General features: G+C 36.6%; 6 protein-coding genes across 12 annotated transcripts; 3 read left to right on the top strand and 3 right to left on the bottom strand.

Annotated features, from left to right (window-relative positions):
- Positions 1 to 22: 22 nt before the first annotated feature.
- On the bottom strand, positions 23 to 4,298 carry LOC137736890 (protein REDUCED WALL ACETYLATION 2). 2 transcript variants are annotated; one of them, XM_068476201.2, is made up of 16 exons: positions 3,961 to 4,298; positions 3,756 to 3,847; positions 3,443 to 3,583; positions 3,304 to 3,360; positions 3,137 to 3,209; positions 2,731 to 2,889; positions 2,395 to 2,544; positions 2,049 to 2,304; positions 1,848 to 1,963; positions 1,618 to 1,704; positions 1,459 to 1,547; positions 1,306 to 1,368; positions 1,030 to 1,086; positions 734 to 830; positions 501 to 659; positions 23 to 346 (listed from the first exon to the last, which is right to left on the bottom strand). In XM_068476201.2, exons 1-16 carry the CDS (start codon positions 3,991 to 3,993, stop codon positions 341 to 343), a joined length of 1,635 nt encoding a protein of 544 aa, XP_068332302.2. In that variant the 5' UTR covers positions 3,994 to 4,298; the 3' UTR covers positions 23 to 340. The 2 variants fall into 2 exon arrangements, with proteins under 2 accessions (XP_068332302.2, XP_068332303.2); XM_068476202.2 differs by having other exon boundaries at positions 3,443 to 3,580; positions 3,961 to 4,273.
- Positions 4,299 to 6,241: 1,943 nt separating this feature from the next.
- Positions 6,242 to 8,545, bottom strand: LOC137736211 (uncharacterized). The gene is made up of 2 exons (XM_068475530.2): positions 7,923 to 8,545; positions 6,242 to 6,931 (listed from the first exon to the last, which is right to left on the bottom strand). Exons 1-2 carry the CDS (start codon positions 8,304 to 8,306, stop codon positions 6,692 to 6,694), a joined length of 624 nt encoding a protein of 207 aa, XP_068331631.2. The 5' UTR covers positions 8,307 to 8,545; the 3' UTR covers positions 6,242 to 6,691.
- A 2,226-nt stretch (positions 8,546 to 10,771) lies between these two features.
- LOC148691950 (uncharacterized) lies at positions 10,772 to 11,319 on the top strand. Its single transcript, XM_088683282.1, has one exon. It carries the CDS (start codon positions 10,880 to 10,882, stop codon positions 11,147 to 11,149), a length of 270 nt encoding a protein of 89 aa, XP_088539408.1. The 5' UTR covers positions 10,772 to 10,879; the 3' UTR covers positions 11,150 to 11,319.
- A 6,337-nt stretch (positions 11,320 to 17,656) lies between these two features.
- Positions 17,657 to 18,190, top strand: LOC137736210 (cell wall / vacuolar inhibitor of fructosidase 1-like). Its single transcript, XM_068475529.1, has one exon. It carries the CDS (start codon positions 17,657 to 17,659, stop codon positions 18,188 to 18,190), a length of 534 nt encoding a protein of 177 aa, XP_068331630.1.
- Positions 18,191 to 20,480: 2,290 nt separating this feature from the next.
- Positions 20,481 to 21,412, top strand: LOC137738176 (cell wall / vacuolar inhibitor of fructosidase 1-like). The gene has a single exon (XM_088683109.1). The coding sequence runs from the start codon at positions 20,556 to 20,558 to the stop codon at positions 21,108 to 21,110; it is 555 nt and encodes a 184-aa protein (XP_088539235.1). The 5' UTR covers positions 20,481 to 20,555; the 3' UTR covers positions 21,111 to 21,412.
- A 2,283-nt stretch (positions 21,413 to 23,695) lies between these two features.
- On the bottom strand, positions 23,696 to 26,615 carry LOC137737904 (uncharacterized). 6 transcript variants are annotated; one of them, XM_088683107.1, is made up of 5 exons: positions 26,273 to 26,471; positions 26,093 to 26,178; positions 24,810 to 25,697; positions 24,237 to 24,372; positions 23,696 to 24,045 (listed from the first exon to the last, which is right to left on the bottom strand). In XM_088683107.1, exons 3-5 carry the CDS (start codon positions 25,351 to 25,353, stop codon positions 23,985 to 23,987), a joined length of 741 nt encoding a protein of 246 aa, XP_088539233.1. In that variant the 5' UTR covers positions 25,354 to 25,697; positions 26,093 to 26,178; positions 26,273 to 26,471; the 3' UTR covers positions 23,696 to 23,984. The 6 variants fall into 6 exon arrangements, with proteins under 6 accessions (XP_088539233.1, XP_088539232.1, XP_068333583.2 ...); XM_088683106.1 differs by having other exon boundaries at positions 26,093 to 26,175; XM_068477482.2 differs by having other exon boundaries at positions 26,093 to 26,615.
- Between the last annotated feature and the right edge of the window lie 1,380 nt (positions 26,616 to 27,995).

Below are 27,995 nucleotides of genomic sequence, written 5' to 3'. Positions count from 1 at the left end.
TATCTGGTAAAAGAAACGAAAGGAAGCACAAGACTCTTGGATGATTTTACTATTGCTGTATCAAAAGTGGTAGTGTGAGTATAATTCAAGTACCCACCCTTCCCTATACAACGTACGTCCCGACACCTAATGCTAATACAATGTTGACAAAAGAACTAATACAATGATCTACATTTCGATTAATAACCCAGTGATTTGTGATGAGCAGCAGATGATTCAATATCCCAATTGGGTTACGGAGACAAGATTTCTTGCAGTGGAACGGTATTCTTCGGCGTCGCATAAACTTTGACAAGCAACCGGCCTTCTTGTGTTCTATATCTTCTACATATTTGAATTCTCAAGCCTGTGGAGTTTTAAGAGTATCGACAAAATTGCAGGAGTGAGATGAGAACCATGTGAACAGATGAAGCAGGGAAATGCCCGAAGTCACTACTCATTTTGAACAATGTGAAACGGACTCAGACTTTAACTAACCAATTCAGATGCATTAAACTTACCATCATTTGGGGGACTTTTAGGAAGACAAAAGAGATGAAGTATAATCCACACGAAAATGCTGTAGCTGTAACTATGTTGGAGACGAGGCGCTTATTATCTTTACTGGGTACAAATGCTATTTTCAATGTATTTGTCAGGTCGAAGAGCCTGCAAGAGATCTGCAATATAGCAAAGTTTCAACAATGAGAAAAAGAGTATTTTCAGATTACAGCAATTAACGTCCTTTACTTACAGCAACGTATATGGCAGAAGTGAGCATGAAGTTCAACATTGGGTAATCCGGGATCATAGAAAGCAACAACTTTGGCTGAGCATCAGGGGTACTTGATCTGCAAATTCTCACAGAAACCAGAGTAAGAAAGGTATCTGAATACATATGTATGTACATAATCAGGAAATACATATACAATGCGCCACCAGTTCTCATTGACCAAATATTTGCTAACAGAAGAAGGTACTTGAAAAATTTGGAAAGCCGGTCTTATTAGTGAAACCTTAAACGTGCCGCAGGAACAACTATAAGCTTACCTTAACCAGACGTGGAATTGCAAGATGTAAGTCTCCAGTGTGATCTTTCCAAGCCACCTGGTAAACCAAAGACAAAGTAAGGAGGGGAAAAAAATGGTTTTCAATATCAAAGAATCTTTTAGAATTACAGATAAAGGCATAACTTTTAACTAAAACTAAAACTAAAGCTACCATATCTTTCAAAGTTAAAACCGAATGCTTTCCAAAGCAAATGATATAACTCTAACACGTGAGATAAGATAGATTAAAACAGAGAATCACAAGACAACCACTCACGCAAAAAGGGTTAAGGAGTAGCTGCGGAATTGTTGTGTGACATTTCGCAAACATATGTAAACCCTGATAAACAAGAACAAGATGCTATATTAGTCAATAGGATAAGTTACATACAGTCCAATTTGTTAAAGCATTCAAGGAGAGATACCATACGTTATTGGAATCCATGAGGTATAGGGATGATATTTATTGTAAGTAAGCTTGTCCATCTTGTATATATACTCAAACCATAGATATCCCACCTGGAAATTCAGACTGTCAGAGATCAATGTTTAAGAAGCGGGATTTTCCTGAATATGATAGTCAAAATACCGTTAAGGCTATCAAGGAAACAGCTGATTTGATTGATGTTTTACGCTTCCATTCTGCTTCCTCCAGTTTCTCCATCCATCTTTCAACCTATAAAGATATATGCCAATTGGTTAGCTATTGACTCAAAAGAATGACAAAACCTAAACAGAAGCTCTCATATTAAATCCACCAGTAAAGTACAGAAAATACACCAAAGACAAAATTGGACTAGGATTTTTATCAAGCCTTACAGTTGGATGATAGTAAGCATAAATCATTCCAATTATCCATATGTATCGATCAAGGCCTGAGCGGAAATGCCATTCATGCAAAAGGGGTAAACCAGGTTTCGCAGGATCTGTGTAGCCTGCAAATTTGTTTAGCAATTTGGCAATTTGGGTCAGTAGTCTGCAATGTTTGACATGGTAAATAAAACTGTACGAGTTACTTACCAAGGAGGAATGTAAATGGCCCCCAAAGCAATTCAAACACTCCAGGTATTTCCCACACCAAGATAACAACCAAGAAGCAACCGGCGATTTTCATAGCCATCACTGACGCAGTTTCATTGTATTTGTTCATAATACCAAGTGCCCCATAAACCATAAGAGTGAATAGAGTGTGCATTGGACAGATGTAGTACAGCACGTAACTGTTGTTAAGGATAACACAGCAAAAAAGTACCAAGAAATTAAGCCGCCACATCATCTACACATAAAAAGGAATGAGTTGAGTTATATATACACTAAATATGGCAAACTCACCCACGCAATCTTAGAGATCTAGGAAACCCCATACCTGTGCAAACCTTGCTAGGCTGAAATCTTTGCGGACATAATAATAAGAAAAGTTTCCAAATCCAGTCATCCAGACATATGCAGCAATAAATACTCGAATTGCATTATAAATTTCTGTTGCAGCAAAATAGTGGTACAACAAAAATAACACCTGTAACATGGAGCAAAGAAGAGTGAGACCTCAATGGAAAGCCAGATGCCTTGTATTATTATTCTCTATGACAGAAGCATGGATTGTGAGCATACTTAAAGACCTGACGGTTTATACATTGAACATTGGTACCAATGAAATGCACATAGACAAGCATACATCATAAAAGATTGCAAAATAACCAACCTGCATCCAGCCTTTCCACTCCTCAGTTTGATGCCTATTCAAATAAAGTATGGCTTTCCCGGTCAACGGAGATTTCTCATTATGTATCGTGAAAGAAGTCATTGCTGAAACTATGATGAGAAGGAAGTATAGAAATATGAAAAGATCCCGATTGTAACTCTGCACAAACAGATGACATTCAAGAATATAAGGCTCTCAATATAGAAAGATATAAAAAAATTTAAATGAAAAAATAGATGAACTTCCCTAGTACTTTCTTTGTTATTTTGTTTTCGTGTTTTACCATTTAAATTTTAGTGTTTTTCAATCAAATACTTGTGCAGTGACATTGCTTCGTCGAACACCGAATATTGCTAATAATGAAGACTGAAATGTTAATATACTATGACTAAGTTATCAATATCACCTTTGTTGATGCATTGAAGAAATCTGTACGATCGCATAAGTATAAGTACGCTAACAGGATACTAAATTCAGATCTGTAAGAGAGACACAAAGAGAGGCCAAGGTCATCATTCTGATACACTAAAAAAGAAAATACATTTTATTCAACCCATGAAAAAATTCACTTACATTGCCCTAAGCGTCAGCCGATTATCAAGCAAGAAAGACGAATCCATCAACATGAACCTAAACACATAATAACCGTAAGCACATGGCTTAAGCAATCATTAACCAACAACTCAGAGCCCAAAGAGTATCATTTAGAAACCTGAAAATAGGCGAATAGCCAGATGGAATTCGAGCTTTCGGGGAGGCGGATTGTAGACCTCCTCCCTCCAACAAAACAGCTCTATCATCCTCCTTAACCGCCTCTTTTTCCAATTCAACCAAATTCACCTCGGAGTACCTGCTAATGTCAAAAACCAATCTCACTCAGCACAAACCCGAACAAGCTCATTTCTATCACTCACATACACAAATACTTACACATAGATATACATACGAAGTTCGAGCTTTCGGTATTGAAATGCTTCAATACATACAAATTAATTGAGCTAAAGCGCAAAAATTGTTCAACTCACAATTTGGAAGAAAGTGAATTTTTCTTGTACTCCAAGAACTCGGCATAAATCCAAGCTGCAATTATCGGAATGACTCCGAGCAAGAATGAAACCTGAAACCACAAGGAACTAAATCCTCACTATCTTTCAACAAAATTAACCACTTTATACCCTCGAATTCGAGCAAGATCTGGAAGAAAACAGTAGAAGCTGAGGAATCGAGTACCTGGCCGGCAGTTACAGGGCTAAAGATCATCATCTTTGGAAAGCAGCGGATCGGACGGAGAGGATGGATCAATGAGCAAGCATTTCACAGATCGGATTCGATCAGCTGCTGAATCTGGAGAACGAAATGCAATGTCCGTGTGGTAATATACGCCGCGCTGCAGAGTATTCAATTTAGAGAGAGAGAGAGAGGGAGCGTCGGAGGGAAGGAGAAGGTGGGAAACGAGCGAGGAGCAGAGACGCCGTTATAGAGAGACAACCACATCTGGTTAGAATTGTTTTTTTTTTTTTTTTTTTTTTTTTCCATTTTTTGTGATAGTGCCATTTCTTCTAACTGTTATTTAAATCGTGTCATTAATTTCAACTTAATGGGGATAGACCTTCGCTTTTTTATGGGGCGTTGGATTTGGATCCGACGGTGTGGATGTGGATCCACGGTTCTCAGTTCTGATTTTTATGGATTCTGCCTAAATGTGTGAAGTGTTCATTGTTGTAAGATCATGCGAGAGATGAAAACTCTTATCATGCAAGAAATGAAAATTCTTAAAACAATCATGATATGGAACAACGTTATGTTCCTGTACAAACATTGTACAGAAGGATATCATGGCTGCAAATTATATCACAAACACTGTTTAGTAGAGGTGTACCACACTCAATCCACTCACCTTCGTTACTCTGGTGGAGAACTACCAACTCGACCTCATATTGACTAAACTCACCTAGAATGAGGCCAAACAACACATATTGAGCTTCTATAATTACCGCAACCTACAACGATAACTAAACAACAAACAAAAACTAACAATGCACAACTTAAATCATTAAAATCCACCCCATTAATCTTCGATTATTAAACCATACCAAAAACATAATGGTAGATGTAGTCTATTAAATTTGATTTTACATTGCACCCAACGAGCTAGGAGAGATTTTCGGACAGATTAGATTGAAAGCAAGATTTTCAAACTCACCCTAAATTTCTTTCTTTTGTATTGGTTGTCTTATTTGGAATAAATGAGATAATTTATGTCTTCAATTTAAAATAGAGAGAGAGAGAGAGAGATGCAACACCAAACTTGTAACATCCAATCTTGTAAATTGGGCAATATCCACGAAATTCTTTTATCTATTTAGCTTGAGAACGACACTTGATTCAAGTAAATGGAATAGTTATGGGACCTTATTGCTTATAATAAATCTTTCCAGTTTTGGGGGTCTACCCCCACCAATCAAAATTGTCCTATCATTTTCTTTTTTTATAGTCTTATCCTATTTTTATATTTTTTTTTTAATTCAGACAGAGGTTTTTTAATCAATATGATTTAAAATAATATTGTTAAAACACATTTTAATACAAATTTGTTTGTGTGATTCTAACGACTGACCATCCTCAATCTTTGTTTCCATTCGAGAAGTAGTAAGCAATTCTTGCGTAAGCGATAAAAATGGTGCGTGGATAACACTATGTTTTTATTACTTTGCATTTTTTCTATTTTATTTGGTCTGATAAATTTTGTCGGCAGATTTTGAAGAGTTTGCTTCGACCAGAGTTTGCTGATGCAGAGGCCCTAACTCTAGTCCAAGGAGCTCACTCACCAGGCCCAACAATTAATCTACCAAAATAAAATAAAACGTGTTATTATTTTTATTTTTTTGAGAAGAACTAAGATATTTATTGAAGATTAAAATACGTATAATTCGAGAATATGAAGTTTACATTGGGTCTCAATAAAAACATTATAGGAGCTTTCAACCCAATTGAAGGGAAAAAATGTGTCCCCTACCAAAATTAACTACTAGTACTATTATTCAATAATAAATCGGAAATTACATCAGAAGGCTTTTCAAAACAAGAAATTGGGTGATCAATAGTTAGACTAAACCTCGCAAGACAATGAACCACCTTATTCGTCTCTCTTCGACCAAATGTAATCCTCCAATAATAAATCAAAAATAAAACGTGTTATTAGCACTTTAAAATTATAAATCTACATTTAAAATTTCTATATTTAGTATTTTGAAATGAATGGACGAAGAGGTTGTGCCCGAGATAGACGCAAGTACTTTCTGTTCATTGATTTTCCATTTTTTATTTAAAAGTGAAGTGCAAAAACTTGAGAGTGCAAATTAGGTGGAGACTGATCCTTCAATTCCTTAAGAAAAATTTGATGCTCCACAGTACTAAGATACTTCAGATGTTATAACCGTTAAATCTTGATTTTATATTTTAAAAATAACCCAACGGTTGAAATATCCAAAGTACCAAGTACCCAAGAAAGTATCTCAATCCATTCCACCATTATATAGAAATAGAATCAATCATCATCGGATGTCGATTTACCAACCTTCCGAGTTTTCAACCAACCAAAATTGAATAGTTCAAAGGGTCCTACCCTAATAAACCTGCAACCAACCCTACCAGATAACAAAAGATCGAGAATACTGAAACGGCTACAAGCTTAATCAAGTTCCTTAAACTTACATTAACTTCTCTAAAACCAACCTCTTTCAAGTCCCCCAACACATTGACTGACTGACATCAACTAAGCATTAACAAAATATGACAAGCTTCTTGTAAACCTACGAAATTTACTCCACCTTCATACTACTACAGCAAGAACAACAGCGCCACAGAATTCCGAAATCATCCTATCCTTCTTTCTACAAACGGGACGATGAGTTTATGAGAGAGCGAATGACCTATTTGTTAATGGTCGGTACTCTAATCCCTATCGTTTGGAGGGTCTCTCGTCATCCTCTCCTCCATCATCGTCGTCGTCGTCTGAGTCATCTTTGTCCGATCTCTTTCTCTTTGGGGGAGCCTCCACCTTCCCACCAGCGTCATCGCCCTCGTCTTCATCTTCAACATCTTCATCATCTCCATTCTCTTCAGGCTCAAAATCACTCGCATCTTCCTCGTCCTCAGCACGACCTACCGGACGGACGAGGTACTCAGTTCCTAGCTCATCCTACAGATTTTCAAAAGATGTCAGCCACGGTTTAACCATCAGTTACCATAAAAAAAACAGAACCATACACAATGAACAAATGAATTGATAACATAAGCCACCATTCAAACAATTGCAATAAAGGAGTAACAATTGAAGTAGACGTAAACACAGCTGAGAGATCCGTAAGGCTTGTCGCTGCCAAATTCAGACACCGGGTAGTTATGAAAGTACACGTAAAGGGAAACCTCAAGCCTACAAGGCTCCTTGCTTTGAGAGGGTTTGATGAACATCTATCATACGCAACATTACCATTTTCTTTACAAAGAGATTGTTTCCACAACTCGAACTCATGAACATTTCTATTGCGTTCAACGCTCGCCCTCAACATATGTCAGCGAAGAACAGTAATCACAGACGGGCCGTCCGTGGCCGAAAATCTTTTCGATTTAAAAGTAAACAGTAGCTACATCAACAAGAAACTACATGCCAGATTTACAGAAGGGTAAAAAGGAAAACCTCAAAGCAGCCGGCTTTAATCTAATCAAAATAAAGGATGAAATCAACAAATAACAAAGAAACCAAATTAATAAAAGGTTTAAAGAATAATTTCAAAAAGTTTTGTGACAAGTCTAGCAGAGGCATAAATGTAAAAGCCATGGAGGACTTTTCTCTAAATTTTGCTACATGAAAAATAAATATTTAGAAAACTAAAAAATAATAAACAGCTACATGCTTTGACTGCAAATCTACAGACTAACAGATCACAGAAAAATAATTCAAATCTAATTACAATTAAAAATATATATAGAAAAAAACCAAAAGAAAATTCAAATATACCCTGAATTCCAGGACCAGAACGCTAGAAAAATCAGATTAAATAATATCAAAAATTATTCTTCACATAAACACAATAAAAACATACAAAAATTACCAGATCTGTTGAATCTACACCAAAAATAAATAATAAAAAATAGAAAATTCGGGAAAAGGTAAAGTTTGCGTTGATTACCTCTTCATCAGGCTCGCCCTCATCATCGTCGTCGTCGTCGTCTCCCTCGCCATCGTCATCGTCGCCACCGCCTTCACCGTCTTCGTTGTCCTCGTCCTCATCGTCTTCGTCGTCTACCGAGTGAATCGGAGGGCCACCAGAAGACTGTACGACCTCCTGAACATCGTCGTCGTCGTCCTCTTCTTCGTCATCGTCGTCCTCTTCGTCGTCATCCGCGTCGTCGTCGTCGTCGTCGTCCTCATCCTCGTCAGCGTCCTCCTCCTCTTCGTCTACGCTGTCATCGGACTCGGACTCAGACTCTGACTGCGACTCGTACTGCTCCAATTGCTCGGCGGTCAAAGGCTTAACTTCGTTTTCCTCCACAACTTCCTCCATAACCTTCATCCTCTCCAAGCTCACACAAATTTGCAGAGAAAATCTCCCCTTTCTGTTCTCAAGGAAACGAATTGGGATTGGATTTGGGAGAGGGAGTGAGATAGAGGGAGGGAGGGAGGGACGAGAGAGGAGCTGCTTGGTTCGCTCTAGCAGTAGCTCTGCAACCAGCGATCTGAGCCGCTGAAACGCGGGTTCACGCGGACAGGTGACGTGGCGGGAAATCGGACGGTCCTGGTGAGCCAATTTGTATTTCTGTTCTAATAGGTTTCCTGCGGCGCTTCATATTAATTAGATGCTTTGTCACGTGCAAGGGTGGGCGTAGTCTGAGGTCACTAGGGTTAGGGTTTCCGATTAATGTGTGAAGACCCAAAAATACGGCCCATTATTTTCAGTGGATCATAAGCTGTGTAGGCCCCCACCTTCTTCTCGTTGTTTCTTTTTAGGGGCCGGAATTGGGGGACTGGCGAAGTGTGTAAATTAGGCGACATAGGGTAATAATTTTGTTGACCACAACTTCGTATTTGAGGAATCCTTTTGAAAGCGGTATTTTCTTGATCATCGTAAATAAATATAAAGGTGTCAATTAGATATATTATTCTGGTGATTAATATATTGATCTAAAGTGAATTTGCACAAATAAGCTATTAATTAAAAACCTCTACACGACTACCACAAGCACAAGTGCACTAATACAAATTTGTCACAAGAATGATAGACGTAACAAACCTATAACAATGCACACACCGATCTTCACTGATAAGCGAGGCCACATAACGTCATAACTGGAGAGCGAAACCACATAAAATCACAGTTGAAAAACGAGACCATAGAGTCATCTCTCAAAGGCGAGACCACATCATCAGCCAAACGTGACACAAACAAAACCTACACTAATTCGAAAATAGAATCCATCAGTCTCCTAAACTCAGTAGAGGACTTTAACGCTCTAGGCAAGACCACCTGCAACTACACTATAGCTTTAGTCAACTCAACATAGCTAGAGTAAGATCTGAGTGACATTTGGTCTTCATTTTTTTGTTTATGAAAAATCATATATTTATCGTTTGGCTAATAATTATAAATTACATTTTGGGCATTACAATATATCACTCAATGTTTTTCATGTGTTATTGAACTTTTGGTAAACTTTGGTAGATGATGTCGCTTATTAGTCTCTTTTGGTTTACACCTTACTAGACATAGAGGCCCTACGAGGCACATGTTGGTGTCCTTTTTCTAACTTGCAAAAGCATGCCAAACTAACTAATAATTGCATAATTTGGCTTTTTTGTGGAAACATGGCCAAAATTTTAATTGTTACTTTGGTCATAGCCACATAAACACACGACGAAGAGACTAAACACTAGAATAATTAATAGTGAAGATCTTATGGCCGGAAATGCTTTTTAAAAAAAATATCAAATTGTACTTTTGTAATTTTAACATTTGTTGTTAAATCATTTTACAAGCGTTTTTGGTTATTTGAAGAAAAAAAAATAATCATCAATGTTTAAAATCAATGAAATTGGTTTCTTTATAAGAGAAGGTTTTTGGAAAAAATGTACCCGGCCATTCAAACGCGATCAAGGGGGAATTTCAAATTTCTTTGTCAAGTAAAATAAAAAAAAATAGACTAAAATAAAATAAAAGTTAGGTTGAATACTGTTGAGATTGAGAATGACAGGGTATGCTGGATAAAGAATGGACTCAAATTGTGTGGTATATTCTTCGGTTTATTTGAAGAAAAAATAATAATAATAATAAAATCATCGTAAAACTTCTTTTATTTTAAAACAGTAAATAATTACAAATTCATTGTGAGGTTAAGTTCATCTTTTTTATTGTGTGGGTATATTTCACCAGTATTTACGATAATAATTCAATTCTTATACTTTTGTAATTAAACTCACGTCCATCCATGCAAAATTGTATGTCGCATACTGTGAGAGCATTTACCATGTATGGCTAGGAACTCTCTTCATTTTATTTCTTTGAAAAAGATGCAAATGAAAAACCATATTCCCGGGCATTTAGAACACAGGCGTAGAATCTACGTCGCTGTATGTTAATATTGGTACGTATGTAACGTGACCCCACATCAAATGCTTGTCACCACCCGAATCCGGATCTTCGTCGGATCCTCTTTGCAAGGATCTCGAAGATCAGTCAATCTTATCCGTTTATCGTACATCGTACGAACATAAATTATTTTAAATATTTTTATTTAAAATTAAATACAAATAATACTTGACAAAAATTGACTGCACGATATATGATAAATAAGCACAATTCACGAATCTTTAAGATCTTCACCAAAAAAATCAGTAAACAATCCTGTTGGGACACCACGCAATTAATCTAGTCAGCTAATCATAGCTGGAACACGTGTACTTGATAGATATTTACCTAATTAACCATATTTCCCTTGACCCAAATAAATAAATAATTATATATAAAGGCATCTAATATATGATATATGTCCCATTTACTATTCCTCCAAGTCCGACTTTGTGTGTATGAATGTGCCGGAAAGCTCTCCGCCAGCACAAAGAAATATTTGAGAGATCATATATTAATTACTCATGTGCGCAGCGAGGTGGTACTCCTCGGCTTTCAGCTGGCTGGATTTCGATTTCTCCATGTCCTCGTTAGGAATATTCCGGTGGTCGTGGACCGGAATATTCGACCTCTCGTACTTCACTTCTGGGTGGAGTTTGAACTTGCAGAGCGTCCGAGGGTTCGGCTCCTCGATACTCGATGATGCGGTGTGGACGTTGATAACTGTGGTGGAGTCTTTTGCCTTGGCCTGTATGCTTTGCTTCTTCTTTCTCTTTTGTGGTTGTACCCTTTGATTAATATCCATATCAATTTCTTGATTATTTCTTAGATATAAAGATATCAGATATGTAGGTTGTGAATATATTAGTATATATAATTAACTTGTTGGAATTTGCAGAGATATGTTGGGTTCGTCGGCTAAATTAAGTTGATTAATCGATAAAATTTTGTGATATTTGGTTGATATGAGTTAATTGTGGAATTCGATTTTGTTTGGAATTTGATTTTACATTTCTTTGTCACTTACATTTCTTAATACCTAGCTAAGATAAACTACCTGTAAACTCGAATTCTGAGTCCATTAAGTGGTTTGGGTTAACTCAAGTGATTAGAAGTCGGATAATGTGTTAGGATTAAGATAGTTTCAAGTTCGATTCCGTCGAGTGTAACCAAAAATCATACATCAAGCTGCCATCAGCGATTTTGGTACTATATAAATTTTGATGCCTATTTCTCTGTATGTTCCATAACCTTCTGGTGATCTGCCGTGGTGTGTTTTCTTTAAAGTTAGCTGTAATGCAGATCACCAAGTTGCCATCAAGTATCTCACTTTTTTTTTCTGTGTGAAAAATATCTCGAAAGTTAAAAGTTCAAAAACAGGGGAAAAAGGAAAAATTATTTTTCCCTGTTAATGCTTTAGCAGCCTACTGGCAGTAAAATCACGATGGCCCTTTTGACTACTTCCCCAGGGCTACTTGACGAAAAGAACTCTCCCTTAGGATTAACCTGAGATCAGGTGAAACAAAAATATAAGTTTTATATTTTCTGAGATGTGCTTTGTAGATGATGTGTTTGAGTATATCTCCGTCTAAGTTTTTCTATGCGAACTCATAAGTTGATAAATTAACTCATCGTTCATATGATATTGGGAAGGGGATAAATCAAGGGAATTTTAACGAAAAACTCTTGATACTGTTTACTTTAACGAAAAACCACATTTTTATACTAAAAAGTCAATCCTGGAACTATTCACCTTACTCTTTATTTTTGTCCTTATCTTTAAAACTCAGTTTTCAAGCTATTTTCATTAGTTTTCCTATAAATCAAACCTATCCTTAGATTCGAAAGAATACTCTTTTTTTAAATCATAAGAACAACACAACATTAGGATTACATATTTGATAAACATAAATTACAATAAACCAATTATAGCTTACTTATTTGTAGAATACGTAAAACATAACACTTGCAGGTGACAAATGAGTCTTCTACTTTCAGCAAGCGGAAATGTTCCAGCAATAATAAGGTTTGCTCAAAATGGAATGTGTATTTTGTGAAAGCAGGGACACTCTTAATACAGTGATTAGGGTTCCTCTAAAACAGCCTATTATTGACACATCCCAACCCGGAATGTCCACTAGGACTCCTAATCGAGCTGTGTTGGCCGACACCTAGAAGGTAACGAAGCTATAAAGTACGGTGATGTGGAAAATGTGAATAAATTTAAACCTAAAAGTGCCTAAAGACTAGAGTGCGCTGTGAGCGAGAATGAACCTATTTCACACTCGACGTCAGAGTATAAGTAAAGTACAGTAGTGTGGGTAAGGATCATACCCTCGAAGATTGCAACCTATACTGAGATTTGCCAAGAATCCTCGTCGATACGAACTTTTAGTAGCTAAAACATGGAGGGGCGAAAAACAGAAGGGTGAGTGGGCACAAAAACAAAGCTTTACAAAACACATTTCTCTTTTCTGAAAGTAATAACCCCTCACTGTAAAACTCGTATAGTTTCCAGAAAATAATAATACATACGTATGTAGAAATCATTCTCAAGAGTAGTGAAAACCAAGTATATGCCATGTCAAATATCTCAGCAATGAAATAAGTAAGCCAGGTGAAATAAATCAATATAAAATGATATGCCAACCGGAGTCACCTAACATGACCTGTACAGCTGAACCTATAGGTCATTAATCAATTCTTGCACACGAGTCGAAATCACCTAATGTGGTATGTACGACAGGGTTGGGTGTAAATAAGTACGCTCAAGTGCTACAATCACGTGAAGGCTGTGTGAATAATCACAGGTCACCCACGAGTCAGAACCACCTATTGTGGTCTATACGACAAGGCTGTGCACCAAACTTGGATCCAATGTAAGTGTGCGGTGCAGGGGGTGAAAATCACATGAAGGACTGTGCCCTGGCCACAGGCGGGAGCACTAACACCGAGGTGCAGGATAATGAGCTATACATGCCTCAACGTATAACCATAACCAATGCAATCACTAACATCATATAGTACTCACCTGAAACTTACCTGGGCGTTCGCAGCGTCATGCAATAATATGCGTTTCATTTGTTATAACTCTAAATTGCGTTTCGTTTGTGCCCACACGTCCGTAGTGACGAGTACTACAAGGATACGCCAAGAAAATGAATTTTACGTAACTCGACAAGACAGTCAACAAAAGTCAACGCATTTTCCTTGAAGGGCATTTTTGTAAATTCACCTTATAAAATCCTAATAATTGGGGACGGGTTGTTACAATTATAGTTAATAGAGAGAGACACATAATCACTATTAAATCAAAATGTTTGCCCACACATATACAATATGTCTTATTTAATTAGGGTTTCAAATCTTGGTTTCATGATTCTTACTAACCAATATTGAATCACGTCAAAAGTCAAATATCTTGAAGATCAAGTTATTTGCCTTTTAAGTAATTCAATTCATAACAATTGACAACTCAACTTGAGTCTTACATTAATCTCAACATGAGTCTTACATTAATTACATGAGCTACAAATTTATTGCAATAAAAAAACAATAGCATAATAAATGATCGATGCACATGGTTTGTACAAAATCTGCTTCCCAGAAAATACGTCGCCAAGAAATAAGATTAAACTTCAATCCGCTTCCTGACGTCTTCATTCATCGTCTTTCAAGGCATGGGGCACCGTTTAAGTTTGCATTCAATAACCAATTTGATTCTCTTTCAACACAAATATTATACATTCGCGAAGCAGTCCTACGACTATCTCTAAGAGCCATGGTTATGCCAATATTATTATTTACTTTGTACTCCTTAAAGCAATTTCACCCGTTGGAGAAGGGCAACAGCAAAGCCCTGTAAATTGCTCTCTGAAAAGCAATTGCCTTTCTGCAACTCGACCTGTTGGGCAAGAGGAAGGGCAAAAGAAGAGTGATACAATTCACAACATATTTTTTTATGTCTTGCAAGTGTGTTTAAGTGTGAACTTTGTAAATATTTTCTTTGAAAATAATAAAACTCCATGTAACTTCAATAATTTAATTTCAAATACAATACAAAGCAACTAGCGTTACAACCTAAGAGATTGTAGTAAAACTAAATATTGAGTTGTGGTGCAAGAAATAAAGAAAATGGTTAGGTATTTATTGAATTTAAAAAAAAACCTTTATTTTTATTTTTTGACTTTGGATTAATCTTGGCCATTGATTTCCCTACTCATCTCAAATTAGACGCACCACAACGTACCACTAGGTTGAGAAGACTTTCATGCAAATTATTGGCCTCCATATTAGTAGCGACCATATTAGTAGGACCTTTTGTTAATTAGTAGTGACCATTAAATCTTTTTTTTATTATTTTTTTTATTTTTTATTTTTATTTTTATCAACTAAAGGCAGGAACCTTTATTAAACAGACACCATAAATTTACAAATTACTGGCCCACAGACAAAATATACAAATAAAAAAGGACCAGCCAAAAAAACAGAAAAAGCCCAACAAAAGGTTGAGCCCAAACCAGAAAAAACCAAGAACAACCTAGATCTCTGATGCAGCCATTTCCACACCAGAAAATCCCATCCAGCAGCCTGCTTCCAAGCTTCCGACAAAGCATCCCCACTCTGATCACCATCATTAGCTGAGAACAGCTCTTCAATCGCAACCACAAGATGGGAAAAACCAGCCATGAAGCCTATGGAGATCCAAACGCAACGTTGCCAAAGGCAGATAGAGAAGGTGGTGGTGTAGATAGCACTCGAACCAGTGAGAACACAGGAATTCGATACATCGACTCGGTAAATCGCGACGAATCACGATGAAAAGTGACTACAGATCGAATTGGAAATGACATCAAAAAAAAAAAAAAAATTGATGCCAAAGAATTGTGGAGAACATACTAGAAAAAGATTGGTAGGAAAGGGAAAACGCAGCAGAAAATCACCAAGGGAAAAACAGAAGAAACAGAAAAGAAACTGCCATCGACCCCAGCTAGAACTAGGATCGGCAACAACGAAAAGTGACGAAATTGCAAACACTCACGAGACGGTGAGAAGGGCTCTCAAGCATAGAGAAAGGAAAGCAGCGTGTAAATCTTTCTATTAAAGCAATTCATGTCCTTAGGAGAAAGCTAAATTTACATCCCACTTGCCTTTAAAATTATAACAAAATACTGTGAAAATTAACATTTTGGGTGGCTTCGAAGTTTTCTTGAAAGAAAGTCACCGCGTAGGCTCGCCACTTAGTACTATAGTCAAGTGATATTTCTTTTTATTTGTATATGAGAGATCTTAGGTTTGATTATAGCCGAAGACGAATTTGAACGATATTATTGTTAGCCTATTGTGAGGCTAAACCTATCCCCTTTCCCTTAGTGTAGATAATATCGTTTATTCAAAAAAAAAAAAAAAAAAAAAAAGAGTCACCGCGCAGGCTCAAATCTTTTTAAACTTTCGTATTTGACATAACTGGAGCTTCTCCTACAAAAGGGATGTTGCTGTATCCCAAAACAAAGGCACTGCCGTGTTGGAAAAGGAAAGTTTTTCTCCTACATACTCAATGACAATCTGTGTACTTCTGTTTTCAACCATTTTAAGACAGAAGTTATTGCTCACCAAACAATTTCCGGGACACAGAAAGTTCACCAAAGAAAGCATGGTTCATACATATGAGGTATAGTATTAACTATTTAGCCGAAATCTGCAAGATTTTAAGAGCCTGATATTTTTCTATTTTCTACCAATATTTGCATTGTATCTGTACAAAACTAAATAGCCAACAAATCTGTCACTCCCGGACAGAGGACTCACACCTATGCATTTTATGTGTAGAACGCATTGATCTCTAGAAAAAAACATCTGCCCGAATTCTCACAAACTCTTTTTCCTCCTCGTGAAGATGACGAGTTTCACATCTCAAACACTGATCATACTTCTCATTCAAGTTGCCCTTCTTTCAATGTTGCTCCATTGCAGGGTTTTCTTCCCATGCCAATTTCATCACCCAAACATACCAGAAAACGAAAAACCCCCGTCTTTGTGAGGGTTTAGTTCGATCAGACAATCGAAGTTTCGATGCAAAAGATGTCACGGAATTAGCCTTCATTATGATCGATATGCCTCAGCTTAAAGCGGGAGAAGGTAAGAGACAAATCCAGCAGCTACTTCAGGCCCCAGGAGCGCCAACAGACAAACTAAACTCTTGCGATAAAACTACCAAAATGTTATAGAAGATACGGAAGCAGCCTCTTCAGCTTTAACCAATGGTCCTCGCACTGCTCACGACCGCTTACTAAACACCGCCCACGAGGCTGATTTATGTGACGAACAATTTGTAGGGTCCTCCAATCCTCTGTCAGGTTTCAACAAAGCTGTTGAAACCTGAAATTATTTTGTACGAGACCAAATATTAAACTAATCTAATTTGTGGGACTGGAGATTGAATTCCATCTTGAGAACAAAAAGGTGGGTGAATCATATTATCAAATGTTAAGCCGCCCGATTAATGCAATGGGAGCTTCTAGTCTTATCTTTTTTTTTTCTTCTTGATAACCAGCAGATTATTGGCATTCTTATTTCCAATTAACTATGCGCTCATATGTAAATACCATAAAAAATCTACTTCTATTGTTTCAAAAAACGAAAGAAAAATAAAATACTTGTAATCAAAAAATTCTTCCCAGCCATCGCTCACATCAAATCCTAAGGGGTGATGAGGTGAGATTCTTTTTGGTTTTTATTATAGATATGTTTCTTGCTCTTAAATCCATCAAGATCTCTCTTTCATTATAATCCTAACAAATCTTTAAAATTTTCACAACATTTAGACTTGTGTTGACTTTTATAAAATCATAATCAATTAATTTGGATGGATTCTTTAAAATTCTAATTTGACTACACTATTATTTCAAATCCTTTTAAAATCTTCATTTAAAATCCTAATTGATTACAACCGGAATTTATAGCCTATTAAAATCATATCAAATCTGAATTTGACTACATACTCTTGTTAATTTTTTGTCATAGATCTCCTTCAATTCATTTGATCCGATGGCTGGAAATTAAGAAGGTTGTGTGAGAAGTAAGAATTGGTGTGTGAATAGCACTACCCAAAAATAAACAACTAGTTTTCCAACATAAATGGTAAGAAAATCAAATCCTACGAAGTTTTCTGAAAAGATCCCTCAAAAACCAAGTTAGTTTGACCCTTAATTACTCCCATCATATAAAAGGGACATGTAGGGTTCAGTTTCTCACATCTAGCCCTAACCATCAACCTACTTGTTCAGCTTTCAGTTTTAACGATGAAGAAATCTTTGATATCTCTAACCCCAATCTTTCTTGTTCAAATTATCCTTCTTCCAATAATCCATGGCAGGATCATCTTCCCGATGAATGCTGCCCTCGTTGACCAAACATGCAAGCAAACACCAAACTTCGATCTCTGCGAGACTCTTCTCCGATCCGACCCTCGGAGTCTCAACGCCGAAGATGCCAAAGGGCTAGCCTCCATTATGGTCGACATAGTTCAGGCCAAGGCAACCAAAAGCATGGACAAAATCAACGGTCTGCTTAAGAGCCCCGGAGAAAACCAGGCCTTGTTCACCTCATGCATTGACAATTACAACACTATCATAGATGATGATATTCCTCAAGCCTCCGAAGCTTTCAGTAATGATGATAATATTACTGCAGAAGACCGGTTGAAGGACGTTACGTTTGAGGTTGACTTGTGTGACAAGCAATTTTCAGGGCCCTCTAACCCTCTCAAAGATGTCAATAAAGATGTTCATGATGCTGCAAGTATAGCTGCAGCAATTGCAGATAAGTTGCCGTGAAGGTCAAGGAAAAACTAGTTTAAGAAGAATTTTGATGGAAATTATTAGCCTCTATATTAGTAGCACTTTTTGTTTATGAGTTGATGTAACGCAGCGGAAGAGTACTTAAGAGATGTATGGCCATTAATATACATACACTCGCAATTTTTTTTAATACATTAATCTTCCCTCTTAAATATAATCTTGTTTTCTCTTCTATAGTTCTGCTTTTGCTTGGGCTTTTTGTGGTGTGTGTAATTTCCCTTCTTATTACTGAAACTTTCTTTCTGACCAAAAAAGAAAGCTAAGATAATCTGGCTTATTTGTTTTCTGTTCAAATTCACATTCAACAACGCTTGCTTTTAAAGTTACGACGAAATAATAAGAAGCTTGACATTCCGGGTGGAATTAAAGGTTTTTTTTTTGTTAAGTCGCTTCGCAGGCATCAAATCTTTTAAAATTTTGTATTTGACATCTCTCTGAAGCTTCTCCGATCCCAAACCAAACGCACTGCCATGCAGGAAAAGGTAAGTTTCTCTCCTGTACGTCAAGTTTGCTTAGATAGTATATTCCACAATATCATATGTATGACTGAATCGAGAAACCTATACTCAATGGCAATTTCTCTACTGTTTTGAACCATGTTAAGGCATGGTTCATATAGTGTAGTATTTGCCAGCAGCAAGAATTTGGGAGCCTGCTAATTTTTTTTTCTTTTTTTCTGCCAATATTTGCATTGCACCAGCTGTACAAACTAAATATCCAACAAGTCTCACACTCCCTATGGACCCTATCTATAATGGGACTCAAACCTTTGCATTTTATGTGTAGAACTCATTGATATATCTCGAGCAAAAACATCTGCCCAAATTCTTGCAAACCCTTTTTCCTGCTCCCGAAGATGACGAGTTTCAGATCTCAAACATTGATCATACTTCTCATTCAAGTTGCCCTTCTTCCAATGTTGCTCCATTGCAGGTTTTCTTCCCCTTTTCTAACGACTTTCTCCGCCTCCTTCTTCGCTTTTTTATACCACTCATTACATATTAATTTGATAACCAAAATTGCATTCCTGGGCGTGCAAATTGTTAGAAAGTCAATGTTCTTAGTTAGGAAGTTTTTATGTAACTGATTATGTATCTACTACATTATTATTCCTAGATTATCGGATTTCTTATTGTTCAAAGGAAACTCTTGTACATATCATTGACAAATCAATGGAATTATTCAGTTGCACCAAATACAATTTTCTAAACACATAATGTTATGTTAGAATGCGAGCATCCAATTAAAACTCAAGTACCAACGAGTTGAATATCCCAACAAGTTTAGGCTCTTATGCTAGACTTCCATTCTTTGATTTGGGATATGCTCTCAACATATCTCTCTCAATGTGGTTTTGTTATGCCTACATGAAAAATACATTGGTTAGAACATGCTTTTAAACTGGAAAAATATATGATACTGATGAATTGAGTTTATTAAAGAACAGACATAAATAACCAATTTTTAGTAAAAATGCAAGTAAATTAGGGAAAATCACTTAAAGTGCTTTCTGAAAGAAGCACATAAATGATGTTTACTATAGAAAGCACTTCAAGTGCTTTTGGAACTCAAAAACATTTGTTCTAAAAACACTCAATCATTTGAAAAACACATCTAAACGAGTCATATATGAACGACGAAGTGAGTTTACTGTAATTTCACGTTCAAGAAACCCTTTAGTGCTGATGTAATTTGTTGTACACGTGGCACAATAATGCTCACAAAAGGGTCTTCGTCATAAGAGAATCTCTCCATCTTTATGCCCTTGCATCGAGACAAGAAGACCTACCACATTTACTCTTTTTGAACTTTTGTTTCTGGTTTCTGGTTTCTGGTTTTTCTGCATGTTGTTTTGCAATTTGTTTCCCAATTATTACTATAGAGGCCAAAATTTGAGGAAATTAAAATGGTGCTAATAACAGAATCATATGGAATATTCCTCCAATTTTCTCATTACTTGACCACCAAAAAAGGAGAATAACTTCTTCTGAAATATCACGGTAACATTATTTCAAATTAATCGTGCACTATTACAGACAAAATTAAAAACACGTATCTGTTTATAATTGACTTCATTTACCGTCTCAATAGCAACTCAGGAGTAGATAAGTGAAGCAACACGAAATGTAGACGCAAAATATTTAGACATGTGAAGCAACACGAAATGTAGACGCAATTGAAACTCATAGCACATGATTACAAAAAGCGCCTACGAGTGAACACGGTAGTAATAAGTGGCAATCAATCTGCCAATCCATGAAGTTGGAACATGAGTATAAATTAACTGCCAAAAGAATCAGATCAAACAATCCCAACAAAGTTTCTCTTCCCATCTCAGAAAATGAGTAGCTCACTCGCAAGATTCTCAACTCTTCTTCTTTTTCTCCACGTTGCTTTACTCATTGCAACCCCAACAACCCAATCTTTTTTTCTTCCATTAGACAAAGGCAGTAATCTGATACAAACAACATGCAAAAAAACACCCCACTATAATCTCTGCCTCTCAACCCTCCAATCAAACCCCGACAGCTCAAACGCGGATGTGCCGCGATTGGCCCGGATAGCATCCGATGCTCTCCTGGCAAATGCAAGTGACACACTGGACTACATCCACGGCCTGCTGAAGCAATCCCGGGAAGTATATTTACAGAAGGCATTGGCAAACTGTGCTGAGCTGTACATCCCAATTGTGAAGTTTAGCCTGCCGCAAGCAATTGAAGCTTTGGGAAATGGGCACTTTGGGTTTGCAAAGTATGGGATTTCTGATGCTGCAACGGAGGCTGAGGCATGTGAGAAGGGTTTTGGAGGAGTTAAGTCTCCTCTCACTGATAGGAATGCTCTTGTGAATGATCTTTCTGGTGTGGCTGTTGCCATTCTCAATTTATTAAAGGGTTGATTTGTCCCTATCTTATTATTAGGAAAATGATAACCACATGTTCATTTTCTCCTTTTGCACACTTCGGTTTTATGTACGTGGATTCTTTGATTTGTCCAATTCAAAGGCCAAAAATAAAAAGGAGTGTGCAGAAGGAGAAAGAGTGAAGAAATCACCTCTCTAGGATTATAGTTAGTGAGTATTGTGTGAAGTTGCTTTTCTTCTGTAGTTTTTGTTTGGGAAAGTTTTCAGCTTTTTAGGTTTTAGATACTTGTACTTGTAGCAGCTGTTTCAGCCACTGAAATCAAGTTTTGTTCTCTTCATGTTCCTTTGTGGGGTAAGAGGGGAATCTCCCCCCTCACATCCCCTCTCTCCCTAAGATGAGATGCATCTTGTTTTAACTGTTTTGAAGGGTAGGTTTGGGATTGGCTTGGGCCAGATTCCATGGTGACCATATGTGGTCAGATGCAAGGACACTGGCAGGCTATTAGGTGCTGAATATTCCATCGCCCGAGCAAGGAAAGGAAAGTGTCTTATAGCATCTCTAGCAGCCGAGCTAAAGGAGATTTTTGGTTACTTAAACAAAAAAGGCAGAAAAATAAAGCTTTGGTTTGGTATTAAAGTGCTTTTATAAAAAGTGGATATAAAAAAAAACTGAGCTCAAAAAGGTATTTGGTAAACACTTAAAAACAGCTTATTTTCACAGTTTTGGGTGAAAAAAATTGAAAAAGCAATAAAAATGAGCTTTGAAAAAAAACTGAAAACGTGAAGCAGCATAAATGTTGGATTATATGTTGAATGTTGGATTATGATTTCTTGTTAAACGTTAGATTATGACTTTTTGTTAAACGTTGGATTATATGTTTAAGATAAAATTTATAAATATTTTTCTTTTAAAAATAAAGTATATTTAGTAATGCACCTTTATTTGTTAAGAAAATTAAATTAGTGGCACATCTAGTATTATACCATTTTTTGTCATTTCACACAGTCACAGCTGTTTTACATAAAAGTTTACCAAACACTCCTACTGCTTTATTTCACAACTGCTTATTCTTACAGCACAGCAGAAACAATTTTTTTTTCAAAGCACAACAATACCAAACCAGCCATAACTAGTTTAACTTTGTGAACAATAACTAGATAAATTTAGTTAGGATGAGAGAGAAAGCTAATTTTTCTGCTAAATAGTAAAAACTATAAAATTGCATTATTTGTTGGCTTCAAGAGAAGAAAAAGGACTTGGGTTGTTAAGTTTAGATAAAATAAAATTTTAACTTAAGCTAAATAGCTAATATTGTTGGGAGTGGTGGCTAGCCAAATTAACATTTGGGTCATCTGACTAGCTACATCAACAAAAATTTAGCTAGTATTGTTGGAGATGCTCTTATATGTGCAAACCCCCATATCCATATTAGGTGTGTTCTGAGCTTGAAGGCTCCTTAATAGGTAGACTCAAAGCGGGCAATATCTCGCTAGAAAGTGAAATTGAAATTTTCATTGTCACATTACAGGCAGCAATTGAAATATGGTTTTCAAATTACGTTATGTATTAGTGGATGATGCCAACACAAGTGGCAATGCCATACGCAAAAAAAAAAGATGCACAGAAAATGGTAGAGGCAATAGAACTTTTGCACACTTTCATTAATCCATGAACATAATCGATATTAAAGTATCGAGAATTCAAATATCGGGTGAAAAAGTAAACGCTCTTATAAATCATGGCTTAATTTTCTACTTACCTCGATCAACATTGACCACAACCTTTAGAATCTTATGTGATTTGCATGTAGACATGTTCTATCATTTGAAAGATTTCCAAATTAATAGATTTGGATAATGTATACATGTGAAGGAAAATGGTATCTTGTGATCAATTGGGACCCTCCCTTTTTTTTATGTTGGTCACACGGACCCTTTCTATTAGGTAAAACTATTCGTAGATTTGTAAGGGAGGAGAAGGCTCTGGAATCTCACGGAGCAAATATAACTGAGAGCCGTTTGACTGCTAGAAGAAGGCAACACTATGTGAAATCACATGTTATATATGGCACCAATGCCTCAAAGCATGTTAAACTTAAAAGCACACACTGGCCAGAAGCACTTACATAAAAAGAAAATTGAAATGAGGATGCCTTGAATGGGGGCAAATTAGGATGCTGCATGCACCCTAAGAAACGCAACACGTGACACTGCATTATTGACCTGAACACCGGAATAGCACGCAACACAAAACATTGTATTATTGGCCGGAATATCAGTGAGGGTGTATGCAAGCCCTTCCACTCAAACGGGGTCTTCTATTGCCAAGTTTGCACAATATTTCCCTTACTAAAAATACCGGACAATAAAGGGATTCGCATTTAGGTGCAAAGAGAGGCACGCTGGCGTGTCTAACTCGCCTAATCCACACATTAACGAAGCATACCTCAAAGATGCAAAATTGACGTCTCCATCCTACATTCATGGCATTCCATTCATACAGGAAACATTTGCATCTTTGGAGACAAAACCCAGCGATATCGAACGCGAATAACATCTCACTACCAATTTCAGCCAAACTTATACAGCATTTGAAATGAAGAAGGAGCAGATTTGGATGATTTTCTAGTGGTATAATTACCGCAACTTTATTAGAGGCCAAACCAGTTGCAAGGAAGGCAACTTATCAGTATGCATTTGACATCACGGACAGAACACTAAAAATTGTACTGTAACCACTCTCTTTCTCTCTCTGAGTCTCTTGCTCTCCCCCATTTCTGTACATACAGGGGATCAACAGCTTCAGTAATCATACATACAAAAAAGTGCAAGCATCGACGGTTTGCACGAGGATTCAAAAGGCATGTGGAATTTGTTCCTCAACATCGACTAGGCAACCACATTGTAATATCACCCTGCCCATCTTTTCAGCTTCTCCGGCGGATCCAAACCAGCAACCTGCTCTACGATACTGCAAGGTGCAATCAAAGTGGAACATTTTATTTCAGACAGTGAAACCAACATTGGTCATCAAGTTAGAAAAGTGCATATATATATTGGTTGTTTATTCCCATACATGAAGATGCCATAAAAACCCAAAAAAAAATAAATACGAAGCATTTTTTACAAGATATTTATAAAGCTAAAATGAATTTAACATACTTGGGGGATGCAGAACCAGGTCCCTTTGATGACAGATTTGGATAGTACTGAACTGAGATCAAATTGCCCTCTGTTCGTCCAGCAGACAATGGAGATCCCTTAATGTTCACAGGTGAGCTTCTTCTAGACGAAATTCCTGCATATAAACGCCAATAGAATGTGAATGCCAATACGGAAGATGAATGAAAAGTCTTGGACTTTAGGGATCTCTGTAAACAATATATGTTGAGAAACTAATTGAAGGTAAATATGGTTTAATAAATTATCTTCAATTACAATAAGAAACAAATTCAAACTTTTTCGTGAGTCTCCTTTAAACCTAAAACATGCTATTCAGAAGTAAACCCATTTATTCTTTTGGGAATAACCAAAAGAAATGTTAAAGAAAGAATTAATGATATCCAAAAGTTGAAATTGTCAATCACAAAAAGCAAAATTGATATGCACATTACAAGTTCACCAAAGCAGTTAGGAATCGTTTAAAATCATAAAACAACAAACAAACAAGTTAAGAACTATCAAATACCAGAGATTCAATAACTATATCCTCGAGTTCAATAAAAGAAATATTACCTTGAAAGATTAGCACAAGACAGAAGAGAATGGTGAACAGCATGGCAAATGTGCCGCTATTGGAAGACGCCTTAGCAGCTTTCATCTTCTTCAACGCTTTCATTCGCTCAATCCTTGCACGTTTCCACATGGCAATCTCAGAGAGTTCCTTGATTAACTTCTGGTCTGCCGCATCCAATGATGGGCCTCGTGGAGGTCTGGGAGGTTTAGGAGGCTTTTTATTGCTCGTCTTCTTCCGCTTGTCCTTCACCCGTGTCTTCTCTACATGATCCATGCACTCATTCCCCTCCAGCACCTTGTTTGTTGCCACCTTCAAGTTATCGGGGCACACTACATTGGAGTTGGACCCATTGCCACACAAACCAATTCTATCTTCAACTTTAACCGTTCCATCCAACAGACCGCCAAAAACCTTAGCAATCAATGTCTTTGCCGGTTTCTTAGCACACGAAACAGGGGTATCGCTTGAATCCTCTTCACTAACTACCACCCCACTTTCAAGATCAACTTCAAAGTCCTTTTCCCTCGGACTCTTTTGATCCATTACAACCAACCAAACTCAAGCTAATTACCAACTCCCTTCCTGGCCTTCAAATGATCAAAGCCACGTTACACCCCTCCCAAATGGAAAAAACCAAATTTTGAATATTTGGAGTCAACCCATTAGAAGGAATGGCCTCCTTGCAATATATATTATATTCACAGTTGCAACTTGAGGACAAATATATCTAGCTTCCTCAAATAAACAGCACTTTCGAACTTAACTTGCAATTAAATCGGAGACAGCTTAATTGAATGCAATTCAACTTGTTTGACACGGCTCACCGCTTGCCCAAAGAATAATCAACCAATAAACAACAGTGCCTCCCTTCTTTTTTCCTCCCTTTCCTGTCAGTCAACAAAACCCTTCAACCATTAACAACAATACAAGCGAAAACCAACACAATCCACAAAAAAACCGATTGCAATGTGCATCAAAACGTGTCGAAAATCAAGCAATTAGTCAACTTTATTCAATGTGATTGCATATTTCAGCTTACAATTGCTAAAATGTACAAATTTAACAAATTCAGAGCACAAAAAGCAATGCTAACAGACCTGATCAAACAAAACAAGAACATGAAAGATTATGCAAAACCCATCAAAACTAGAGCAATCAACACCCTTTAATACGCATCGCCATGATATATAACATTGTTTTCGAAAACCCAAAACTCAAAATTTAAGAAATGATCTAAAAAATGCACAATTTAAAGAAAAAGAGGAAAAGTTAAAGTAGAAACCTTCAAAAGAAAGCGAAGAAGCCCCAGATCCGATGCGGAGAAAGAGCTTACAGCGAAGCTAGCGTCATATATGGAAGCTTCAACTGCTAATTAAAGAGAGTCAGAGTGAGAAGAGAGAGAGGGGGGAGAGGAGAGAGAGAGGAAGAAGGGAATGGACAGGAGGGGTTTTAGGAGAATCACCGAGAAAGTGCAGGGCTTTTATATAAATACATCAATCAAAATTTTGAATTCTGATTAAAATTGTGGCGCTATATCTTCGTCGGATAAATACCACCGCGCAAAGACTCGAATCTGATGTTTTCTTCTTCCCCTTCCTCGGCAGCTCCACCGACACTTGCATGGCATTTTTTTTTGAGTTTTTGACTTTGTTGTGGGGTTTTTTTTTATGAATTTAATTTGATTTAAAATCCCCTTTGGGCTTTAATTGACCAATTAGGGTTGACCTCTGTGATTAATGGTAAACACACTTCTAATTTCTAGACGACGTGAGTGATGGTCATGGACTCATGCAAGACTATAGAAGAAGTTTTTATATTGTTGAAGTGAGTATATGCTATACAACGTTTGCGGAATATTCTTTTGTTAGAAACTTCGTTGAGTTTACGTTTATGCATAATTAGTCGTTATGATATCGTTTTAACGATATAACATATCAGGAGTACAAATATTCTTGTAATGTTAAGTTTAGGATTAAGAAGTTATGTAACTTTAAACACATCCTTAATCTTCTATTTTTTTGCCAATTCATCTTTTTAATGGTAAAATCTCAGTCATTATTTTGATTATTAGTAATAAGGGAATTTGGAGAAGATTCAGAACTGTTACAATAACGTAGGAGACGAGAGAGTTTCAAATCTAAATCGCATAGATTGAAAACTCAACATGCTATTCACTAAGATATTAAATCACATGCAAGAAAATTTCACATTATAATTTTCTTAATACAATTATAATATTCTTAACTTTCCCTAACTAACGTGACCGTTTTAATTTGATTTTATAATATTAATTCAACTAGGTGTTTCACTTTCACATACCGCGTCAAAAATGGTGTCTGCAACTATGAAGATATAAACATTTTCTTAATGAAAAATATATATTTTTGTGGATGATTAAGTATTATTTATTTGTTAATGAAAATGATTTATTTTTGTGGATGACTAAGTATTAGGGTACCCTAAGTATTATTTATTTGTTAATGAAAATTATTTGTTTTTGTGGATAACTAAGTATTATTTATTTATTATACACCGACGCGCAAATGAGAAAAAAAGAACGGAATACATTAATTAAATGCACACTAAGTTCCAGTAGGGGTAGCTATTAAAAAACCATTTAACACTTCAAAACAATAGTCATGTCCAAAAATTTGAAAACGGGCTTAAGTTCTTCTTATTTTATTCGAGAATGACTTACCGACCCCTTAGAAAGTACGTAAACGTTGCCTTTCGAACCAATAAGCACAATGCTACTTATTTTAAGTTTTTCTTACGATATTGTATGGTTAATTTAAAAGATTTAACGTCTCCGTTTCATATAAGTTCTTTTATGGTGTTGATGATGACGAGGGCAAAACTTCTTGATCGGAAAGGGCAAAAGATGGAGGAGGGAAGGAGGGAGGGGTTAGAGCATCCCCAATAAGAGGCTCTATATAGGGCTGGAAAAGTGGTGGATATAGCCAATTTTAGAGCTCTGAGGAATCTTTGGGGTTTTATAAAAGAATCCCTCCCAATGAGGGGCTATATCTTTCAGGCTCTATATGAGACTATATATATTTATTTATGTAGTAATTTGATTAAGTGATGACTTTTTTATTTTTTTTTATTTTTATGAACCCTTCAATCTAAAAGGTTCAAATTGTGACAAAGTCAAATTTCATCACTTATGAATCGTTCGTTGGATT

The sequence above is a fragment of the Pyrus communis genome, chromosome 13, assembly GCF_041283825.1.
Source record: "Pyrus communis isolate YQ-2024b chromosome 13, ASM4128382v1, whole genome shotgun sequence".
NCBI lineage: Eukaryota > Viridiplantae > Streptophyta > Magnoliopsida > Rosales > Rosaceae > Pyrus > Pyrus communis.
Note: the sequence above shows the minus strand (reverse complement) of the source record. Positions and strands in the feature narration are given on the sequence as shown.

Excerpts from the sequence above, each read along its gene's own strand:
- LOC137736890 (XM_068476201.2), bottom strand. The coding sequence starts at position 3,993 with ATGATGATCTTTAGCCCTGTAACTGCCGGCCAG. Across the intron at positions 3,584-3,755 it reads AATTCACTTTCTTCCAAATT|CAGGTACTCCGAGGTGAATT; the intron begins GTGAGTTGAACA and ends TTTTGACATTAG. Across the intron at positions 1,548-1,617 it reads TTTCCTTGATAGCCTTAACG|GTGGGATATCTATGGTTTGA; the intron begins GTATTTTGACTA and ends CTGAATTTCCAG.
- LOC137736211 (XM_068475530.2), bottom strand. The coding sequence starts at position 8,306 with ATGAAGGTTATGGAGGAAGTTGTGGAGGAAAACGAAGTTAAGCCTTTG. Across the intron at positions 6,932-7,922 it reads AGGGCGAGCCTGATGAAGAG|GATGAGCTAGGAACTGAGTA; the intron begins GTAATCAACGCA and ends GAAAATCTGTAG.
- LOC148691950 (XM_088683282.1), top strand. The coding sequence starts at position 10,880 with ATGTGCGCAGCGAGGTGGTACTCCTCGGCTTTCAGCTGGCTGGATTTC.
- LOC137736210 (XM_068475529.1), top strand. The coding sequence starts at position 17,657 with ATGAAGAAATCTTTGATATCTCTAACCCCAATCTTTCTTGTTCAAATT.
- LOC137738176 (XM_088683109.1), top strand. The coding sequence starts at position 20,556 with ATGAGTAGCTCACTCGCAAGATTCTCAACTCTTCTTCTTTTTCTCCAC.
- LOC137737904 (XM_068477482.2), bottom strand. The coding sequence starts at position 25,353 with ATGGATCAAAAGAGTCCGAGGGAAAAGGACTTTGAAGTTGATCTTGAA. Across the intron at positions 24,373-24,809 it reads TCTTGTGCTAATCTTTCAAG|GAATTTCGTCTAGAAGAAGC; the intron begins GTAATATTTCTT and ends GTTTATATGCAG. Across the intron at positions 24,046-24,236 it reads CCTGGTTCTGCATCCCCCAA|TATCGTAGAGCAGGTTGCTG; the intron begins GTATGTTAAATT and ends TGCACCTTGCAG.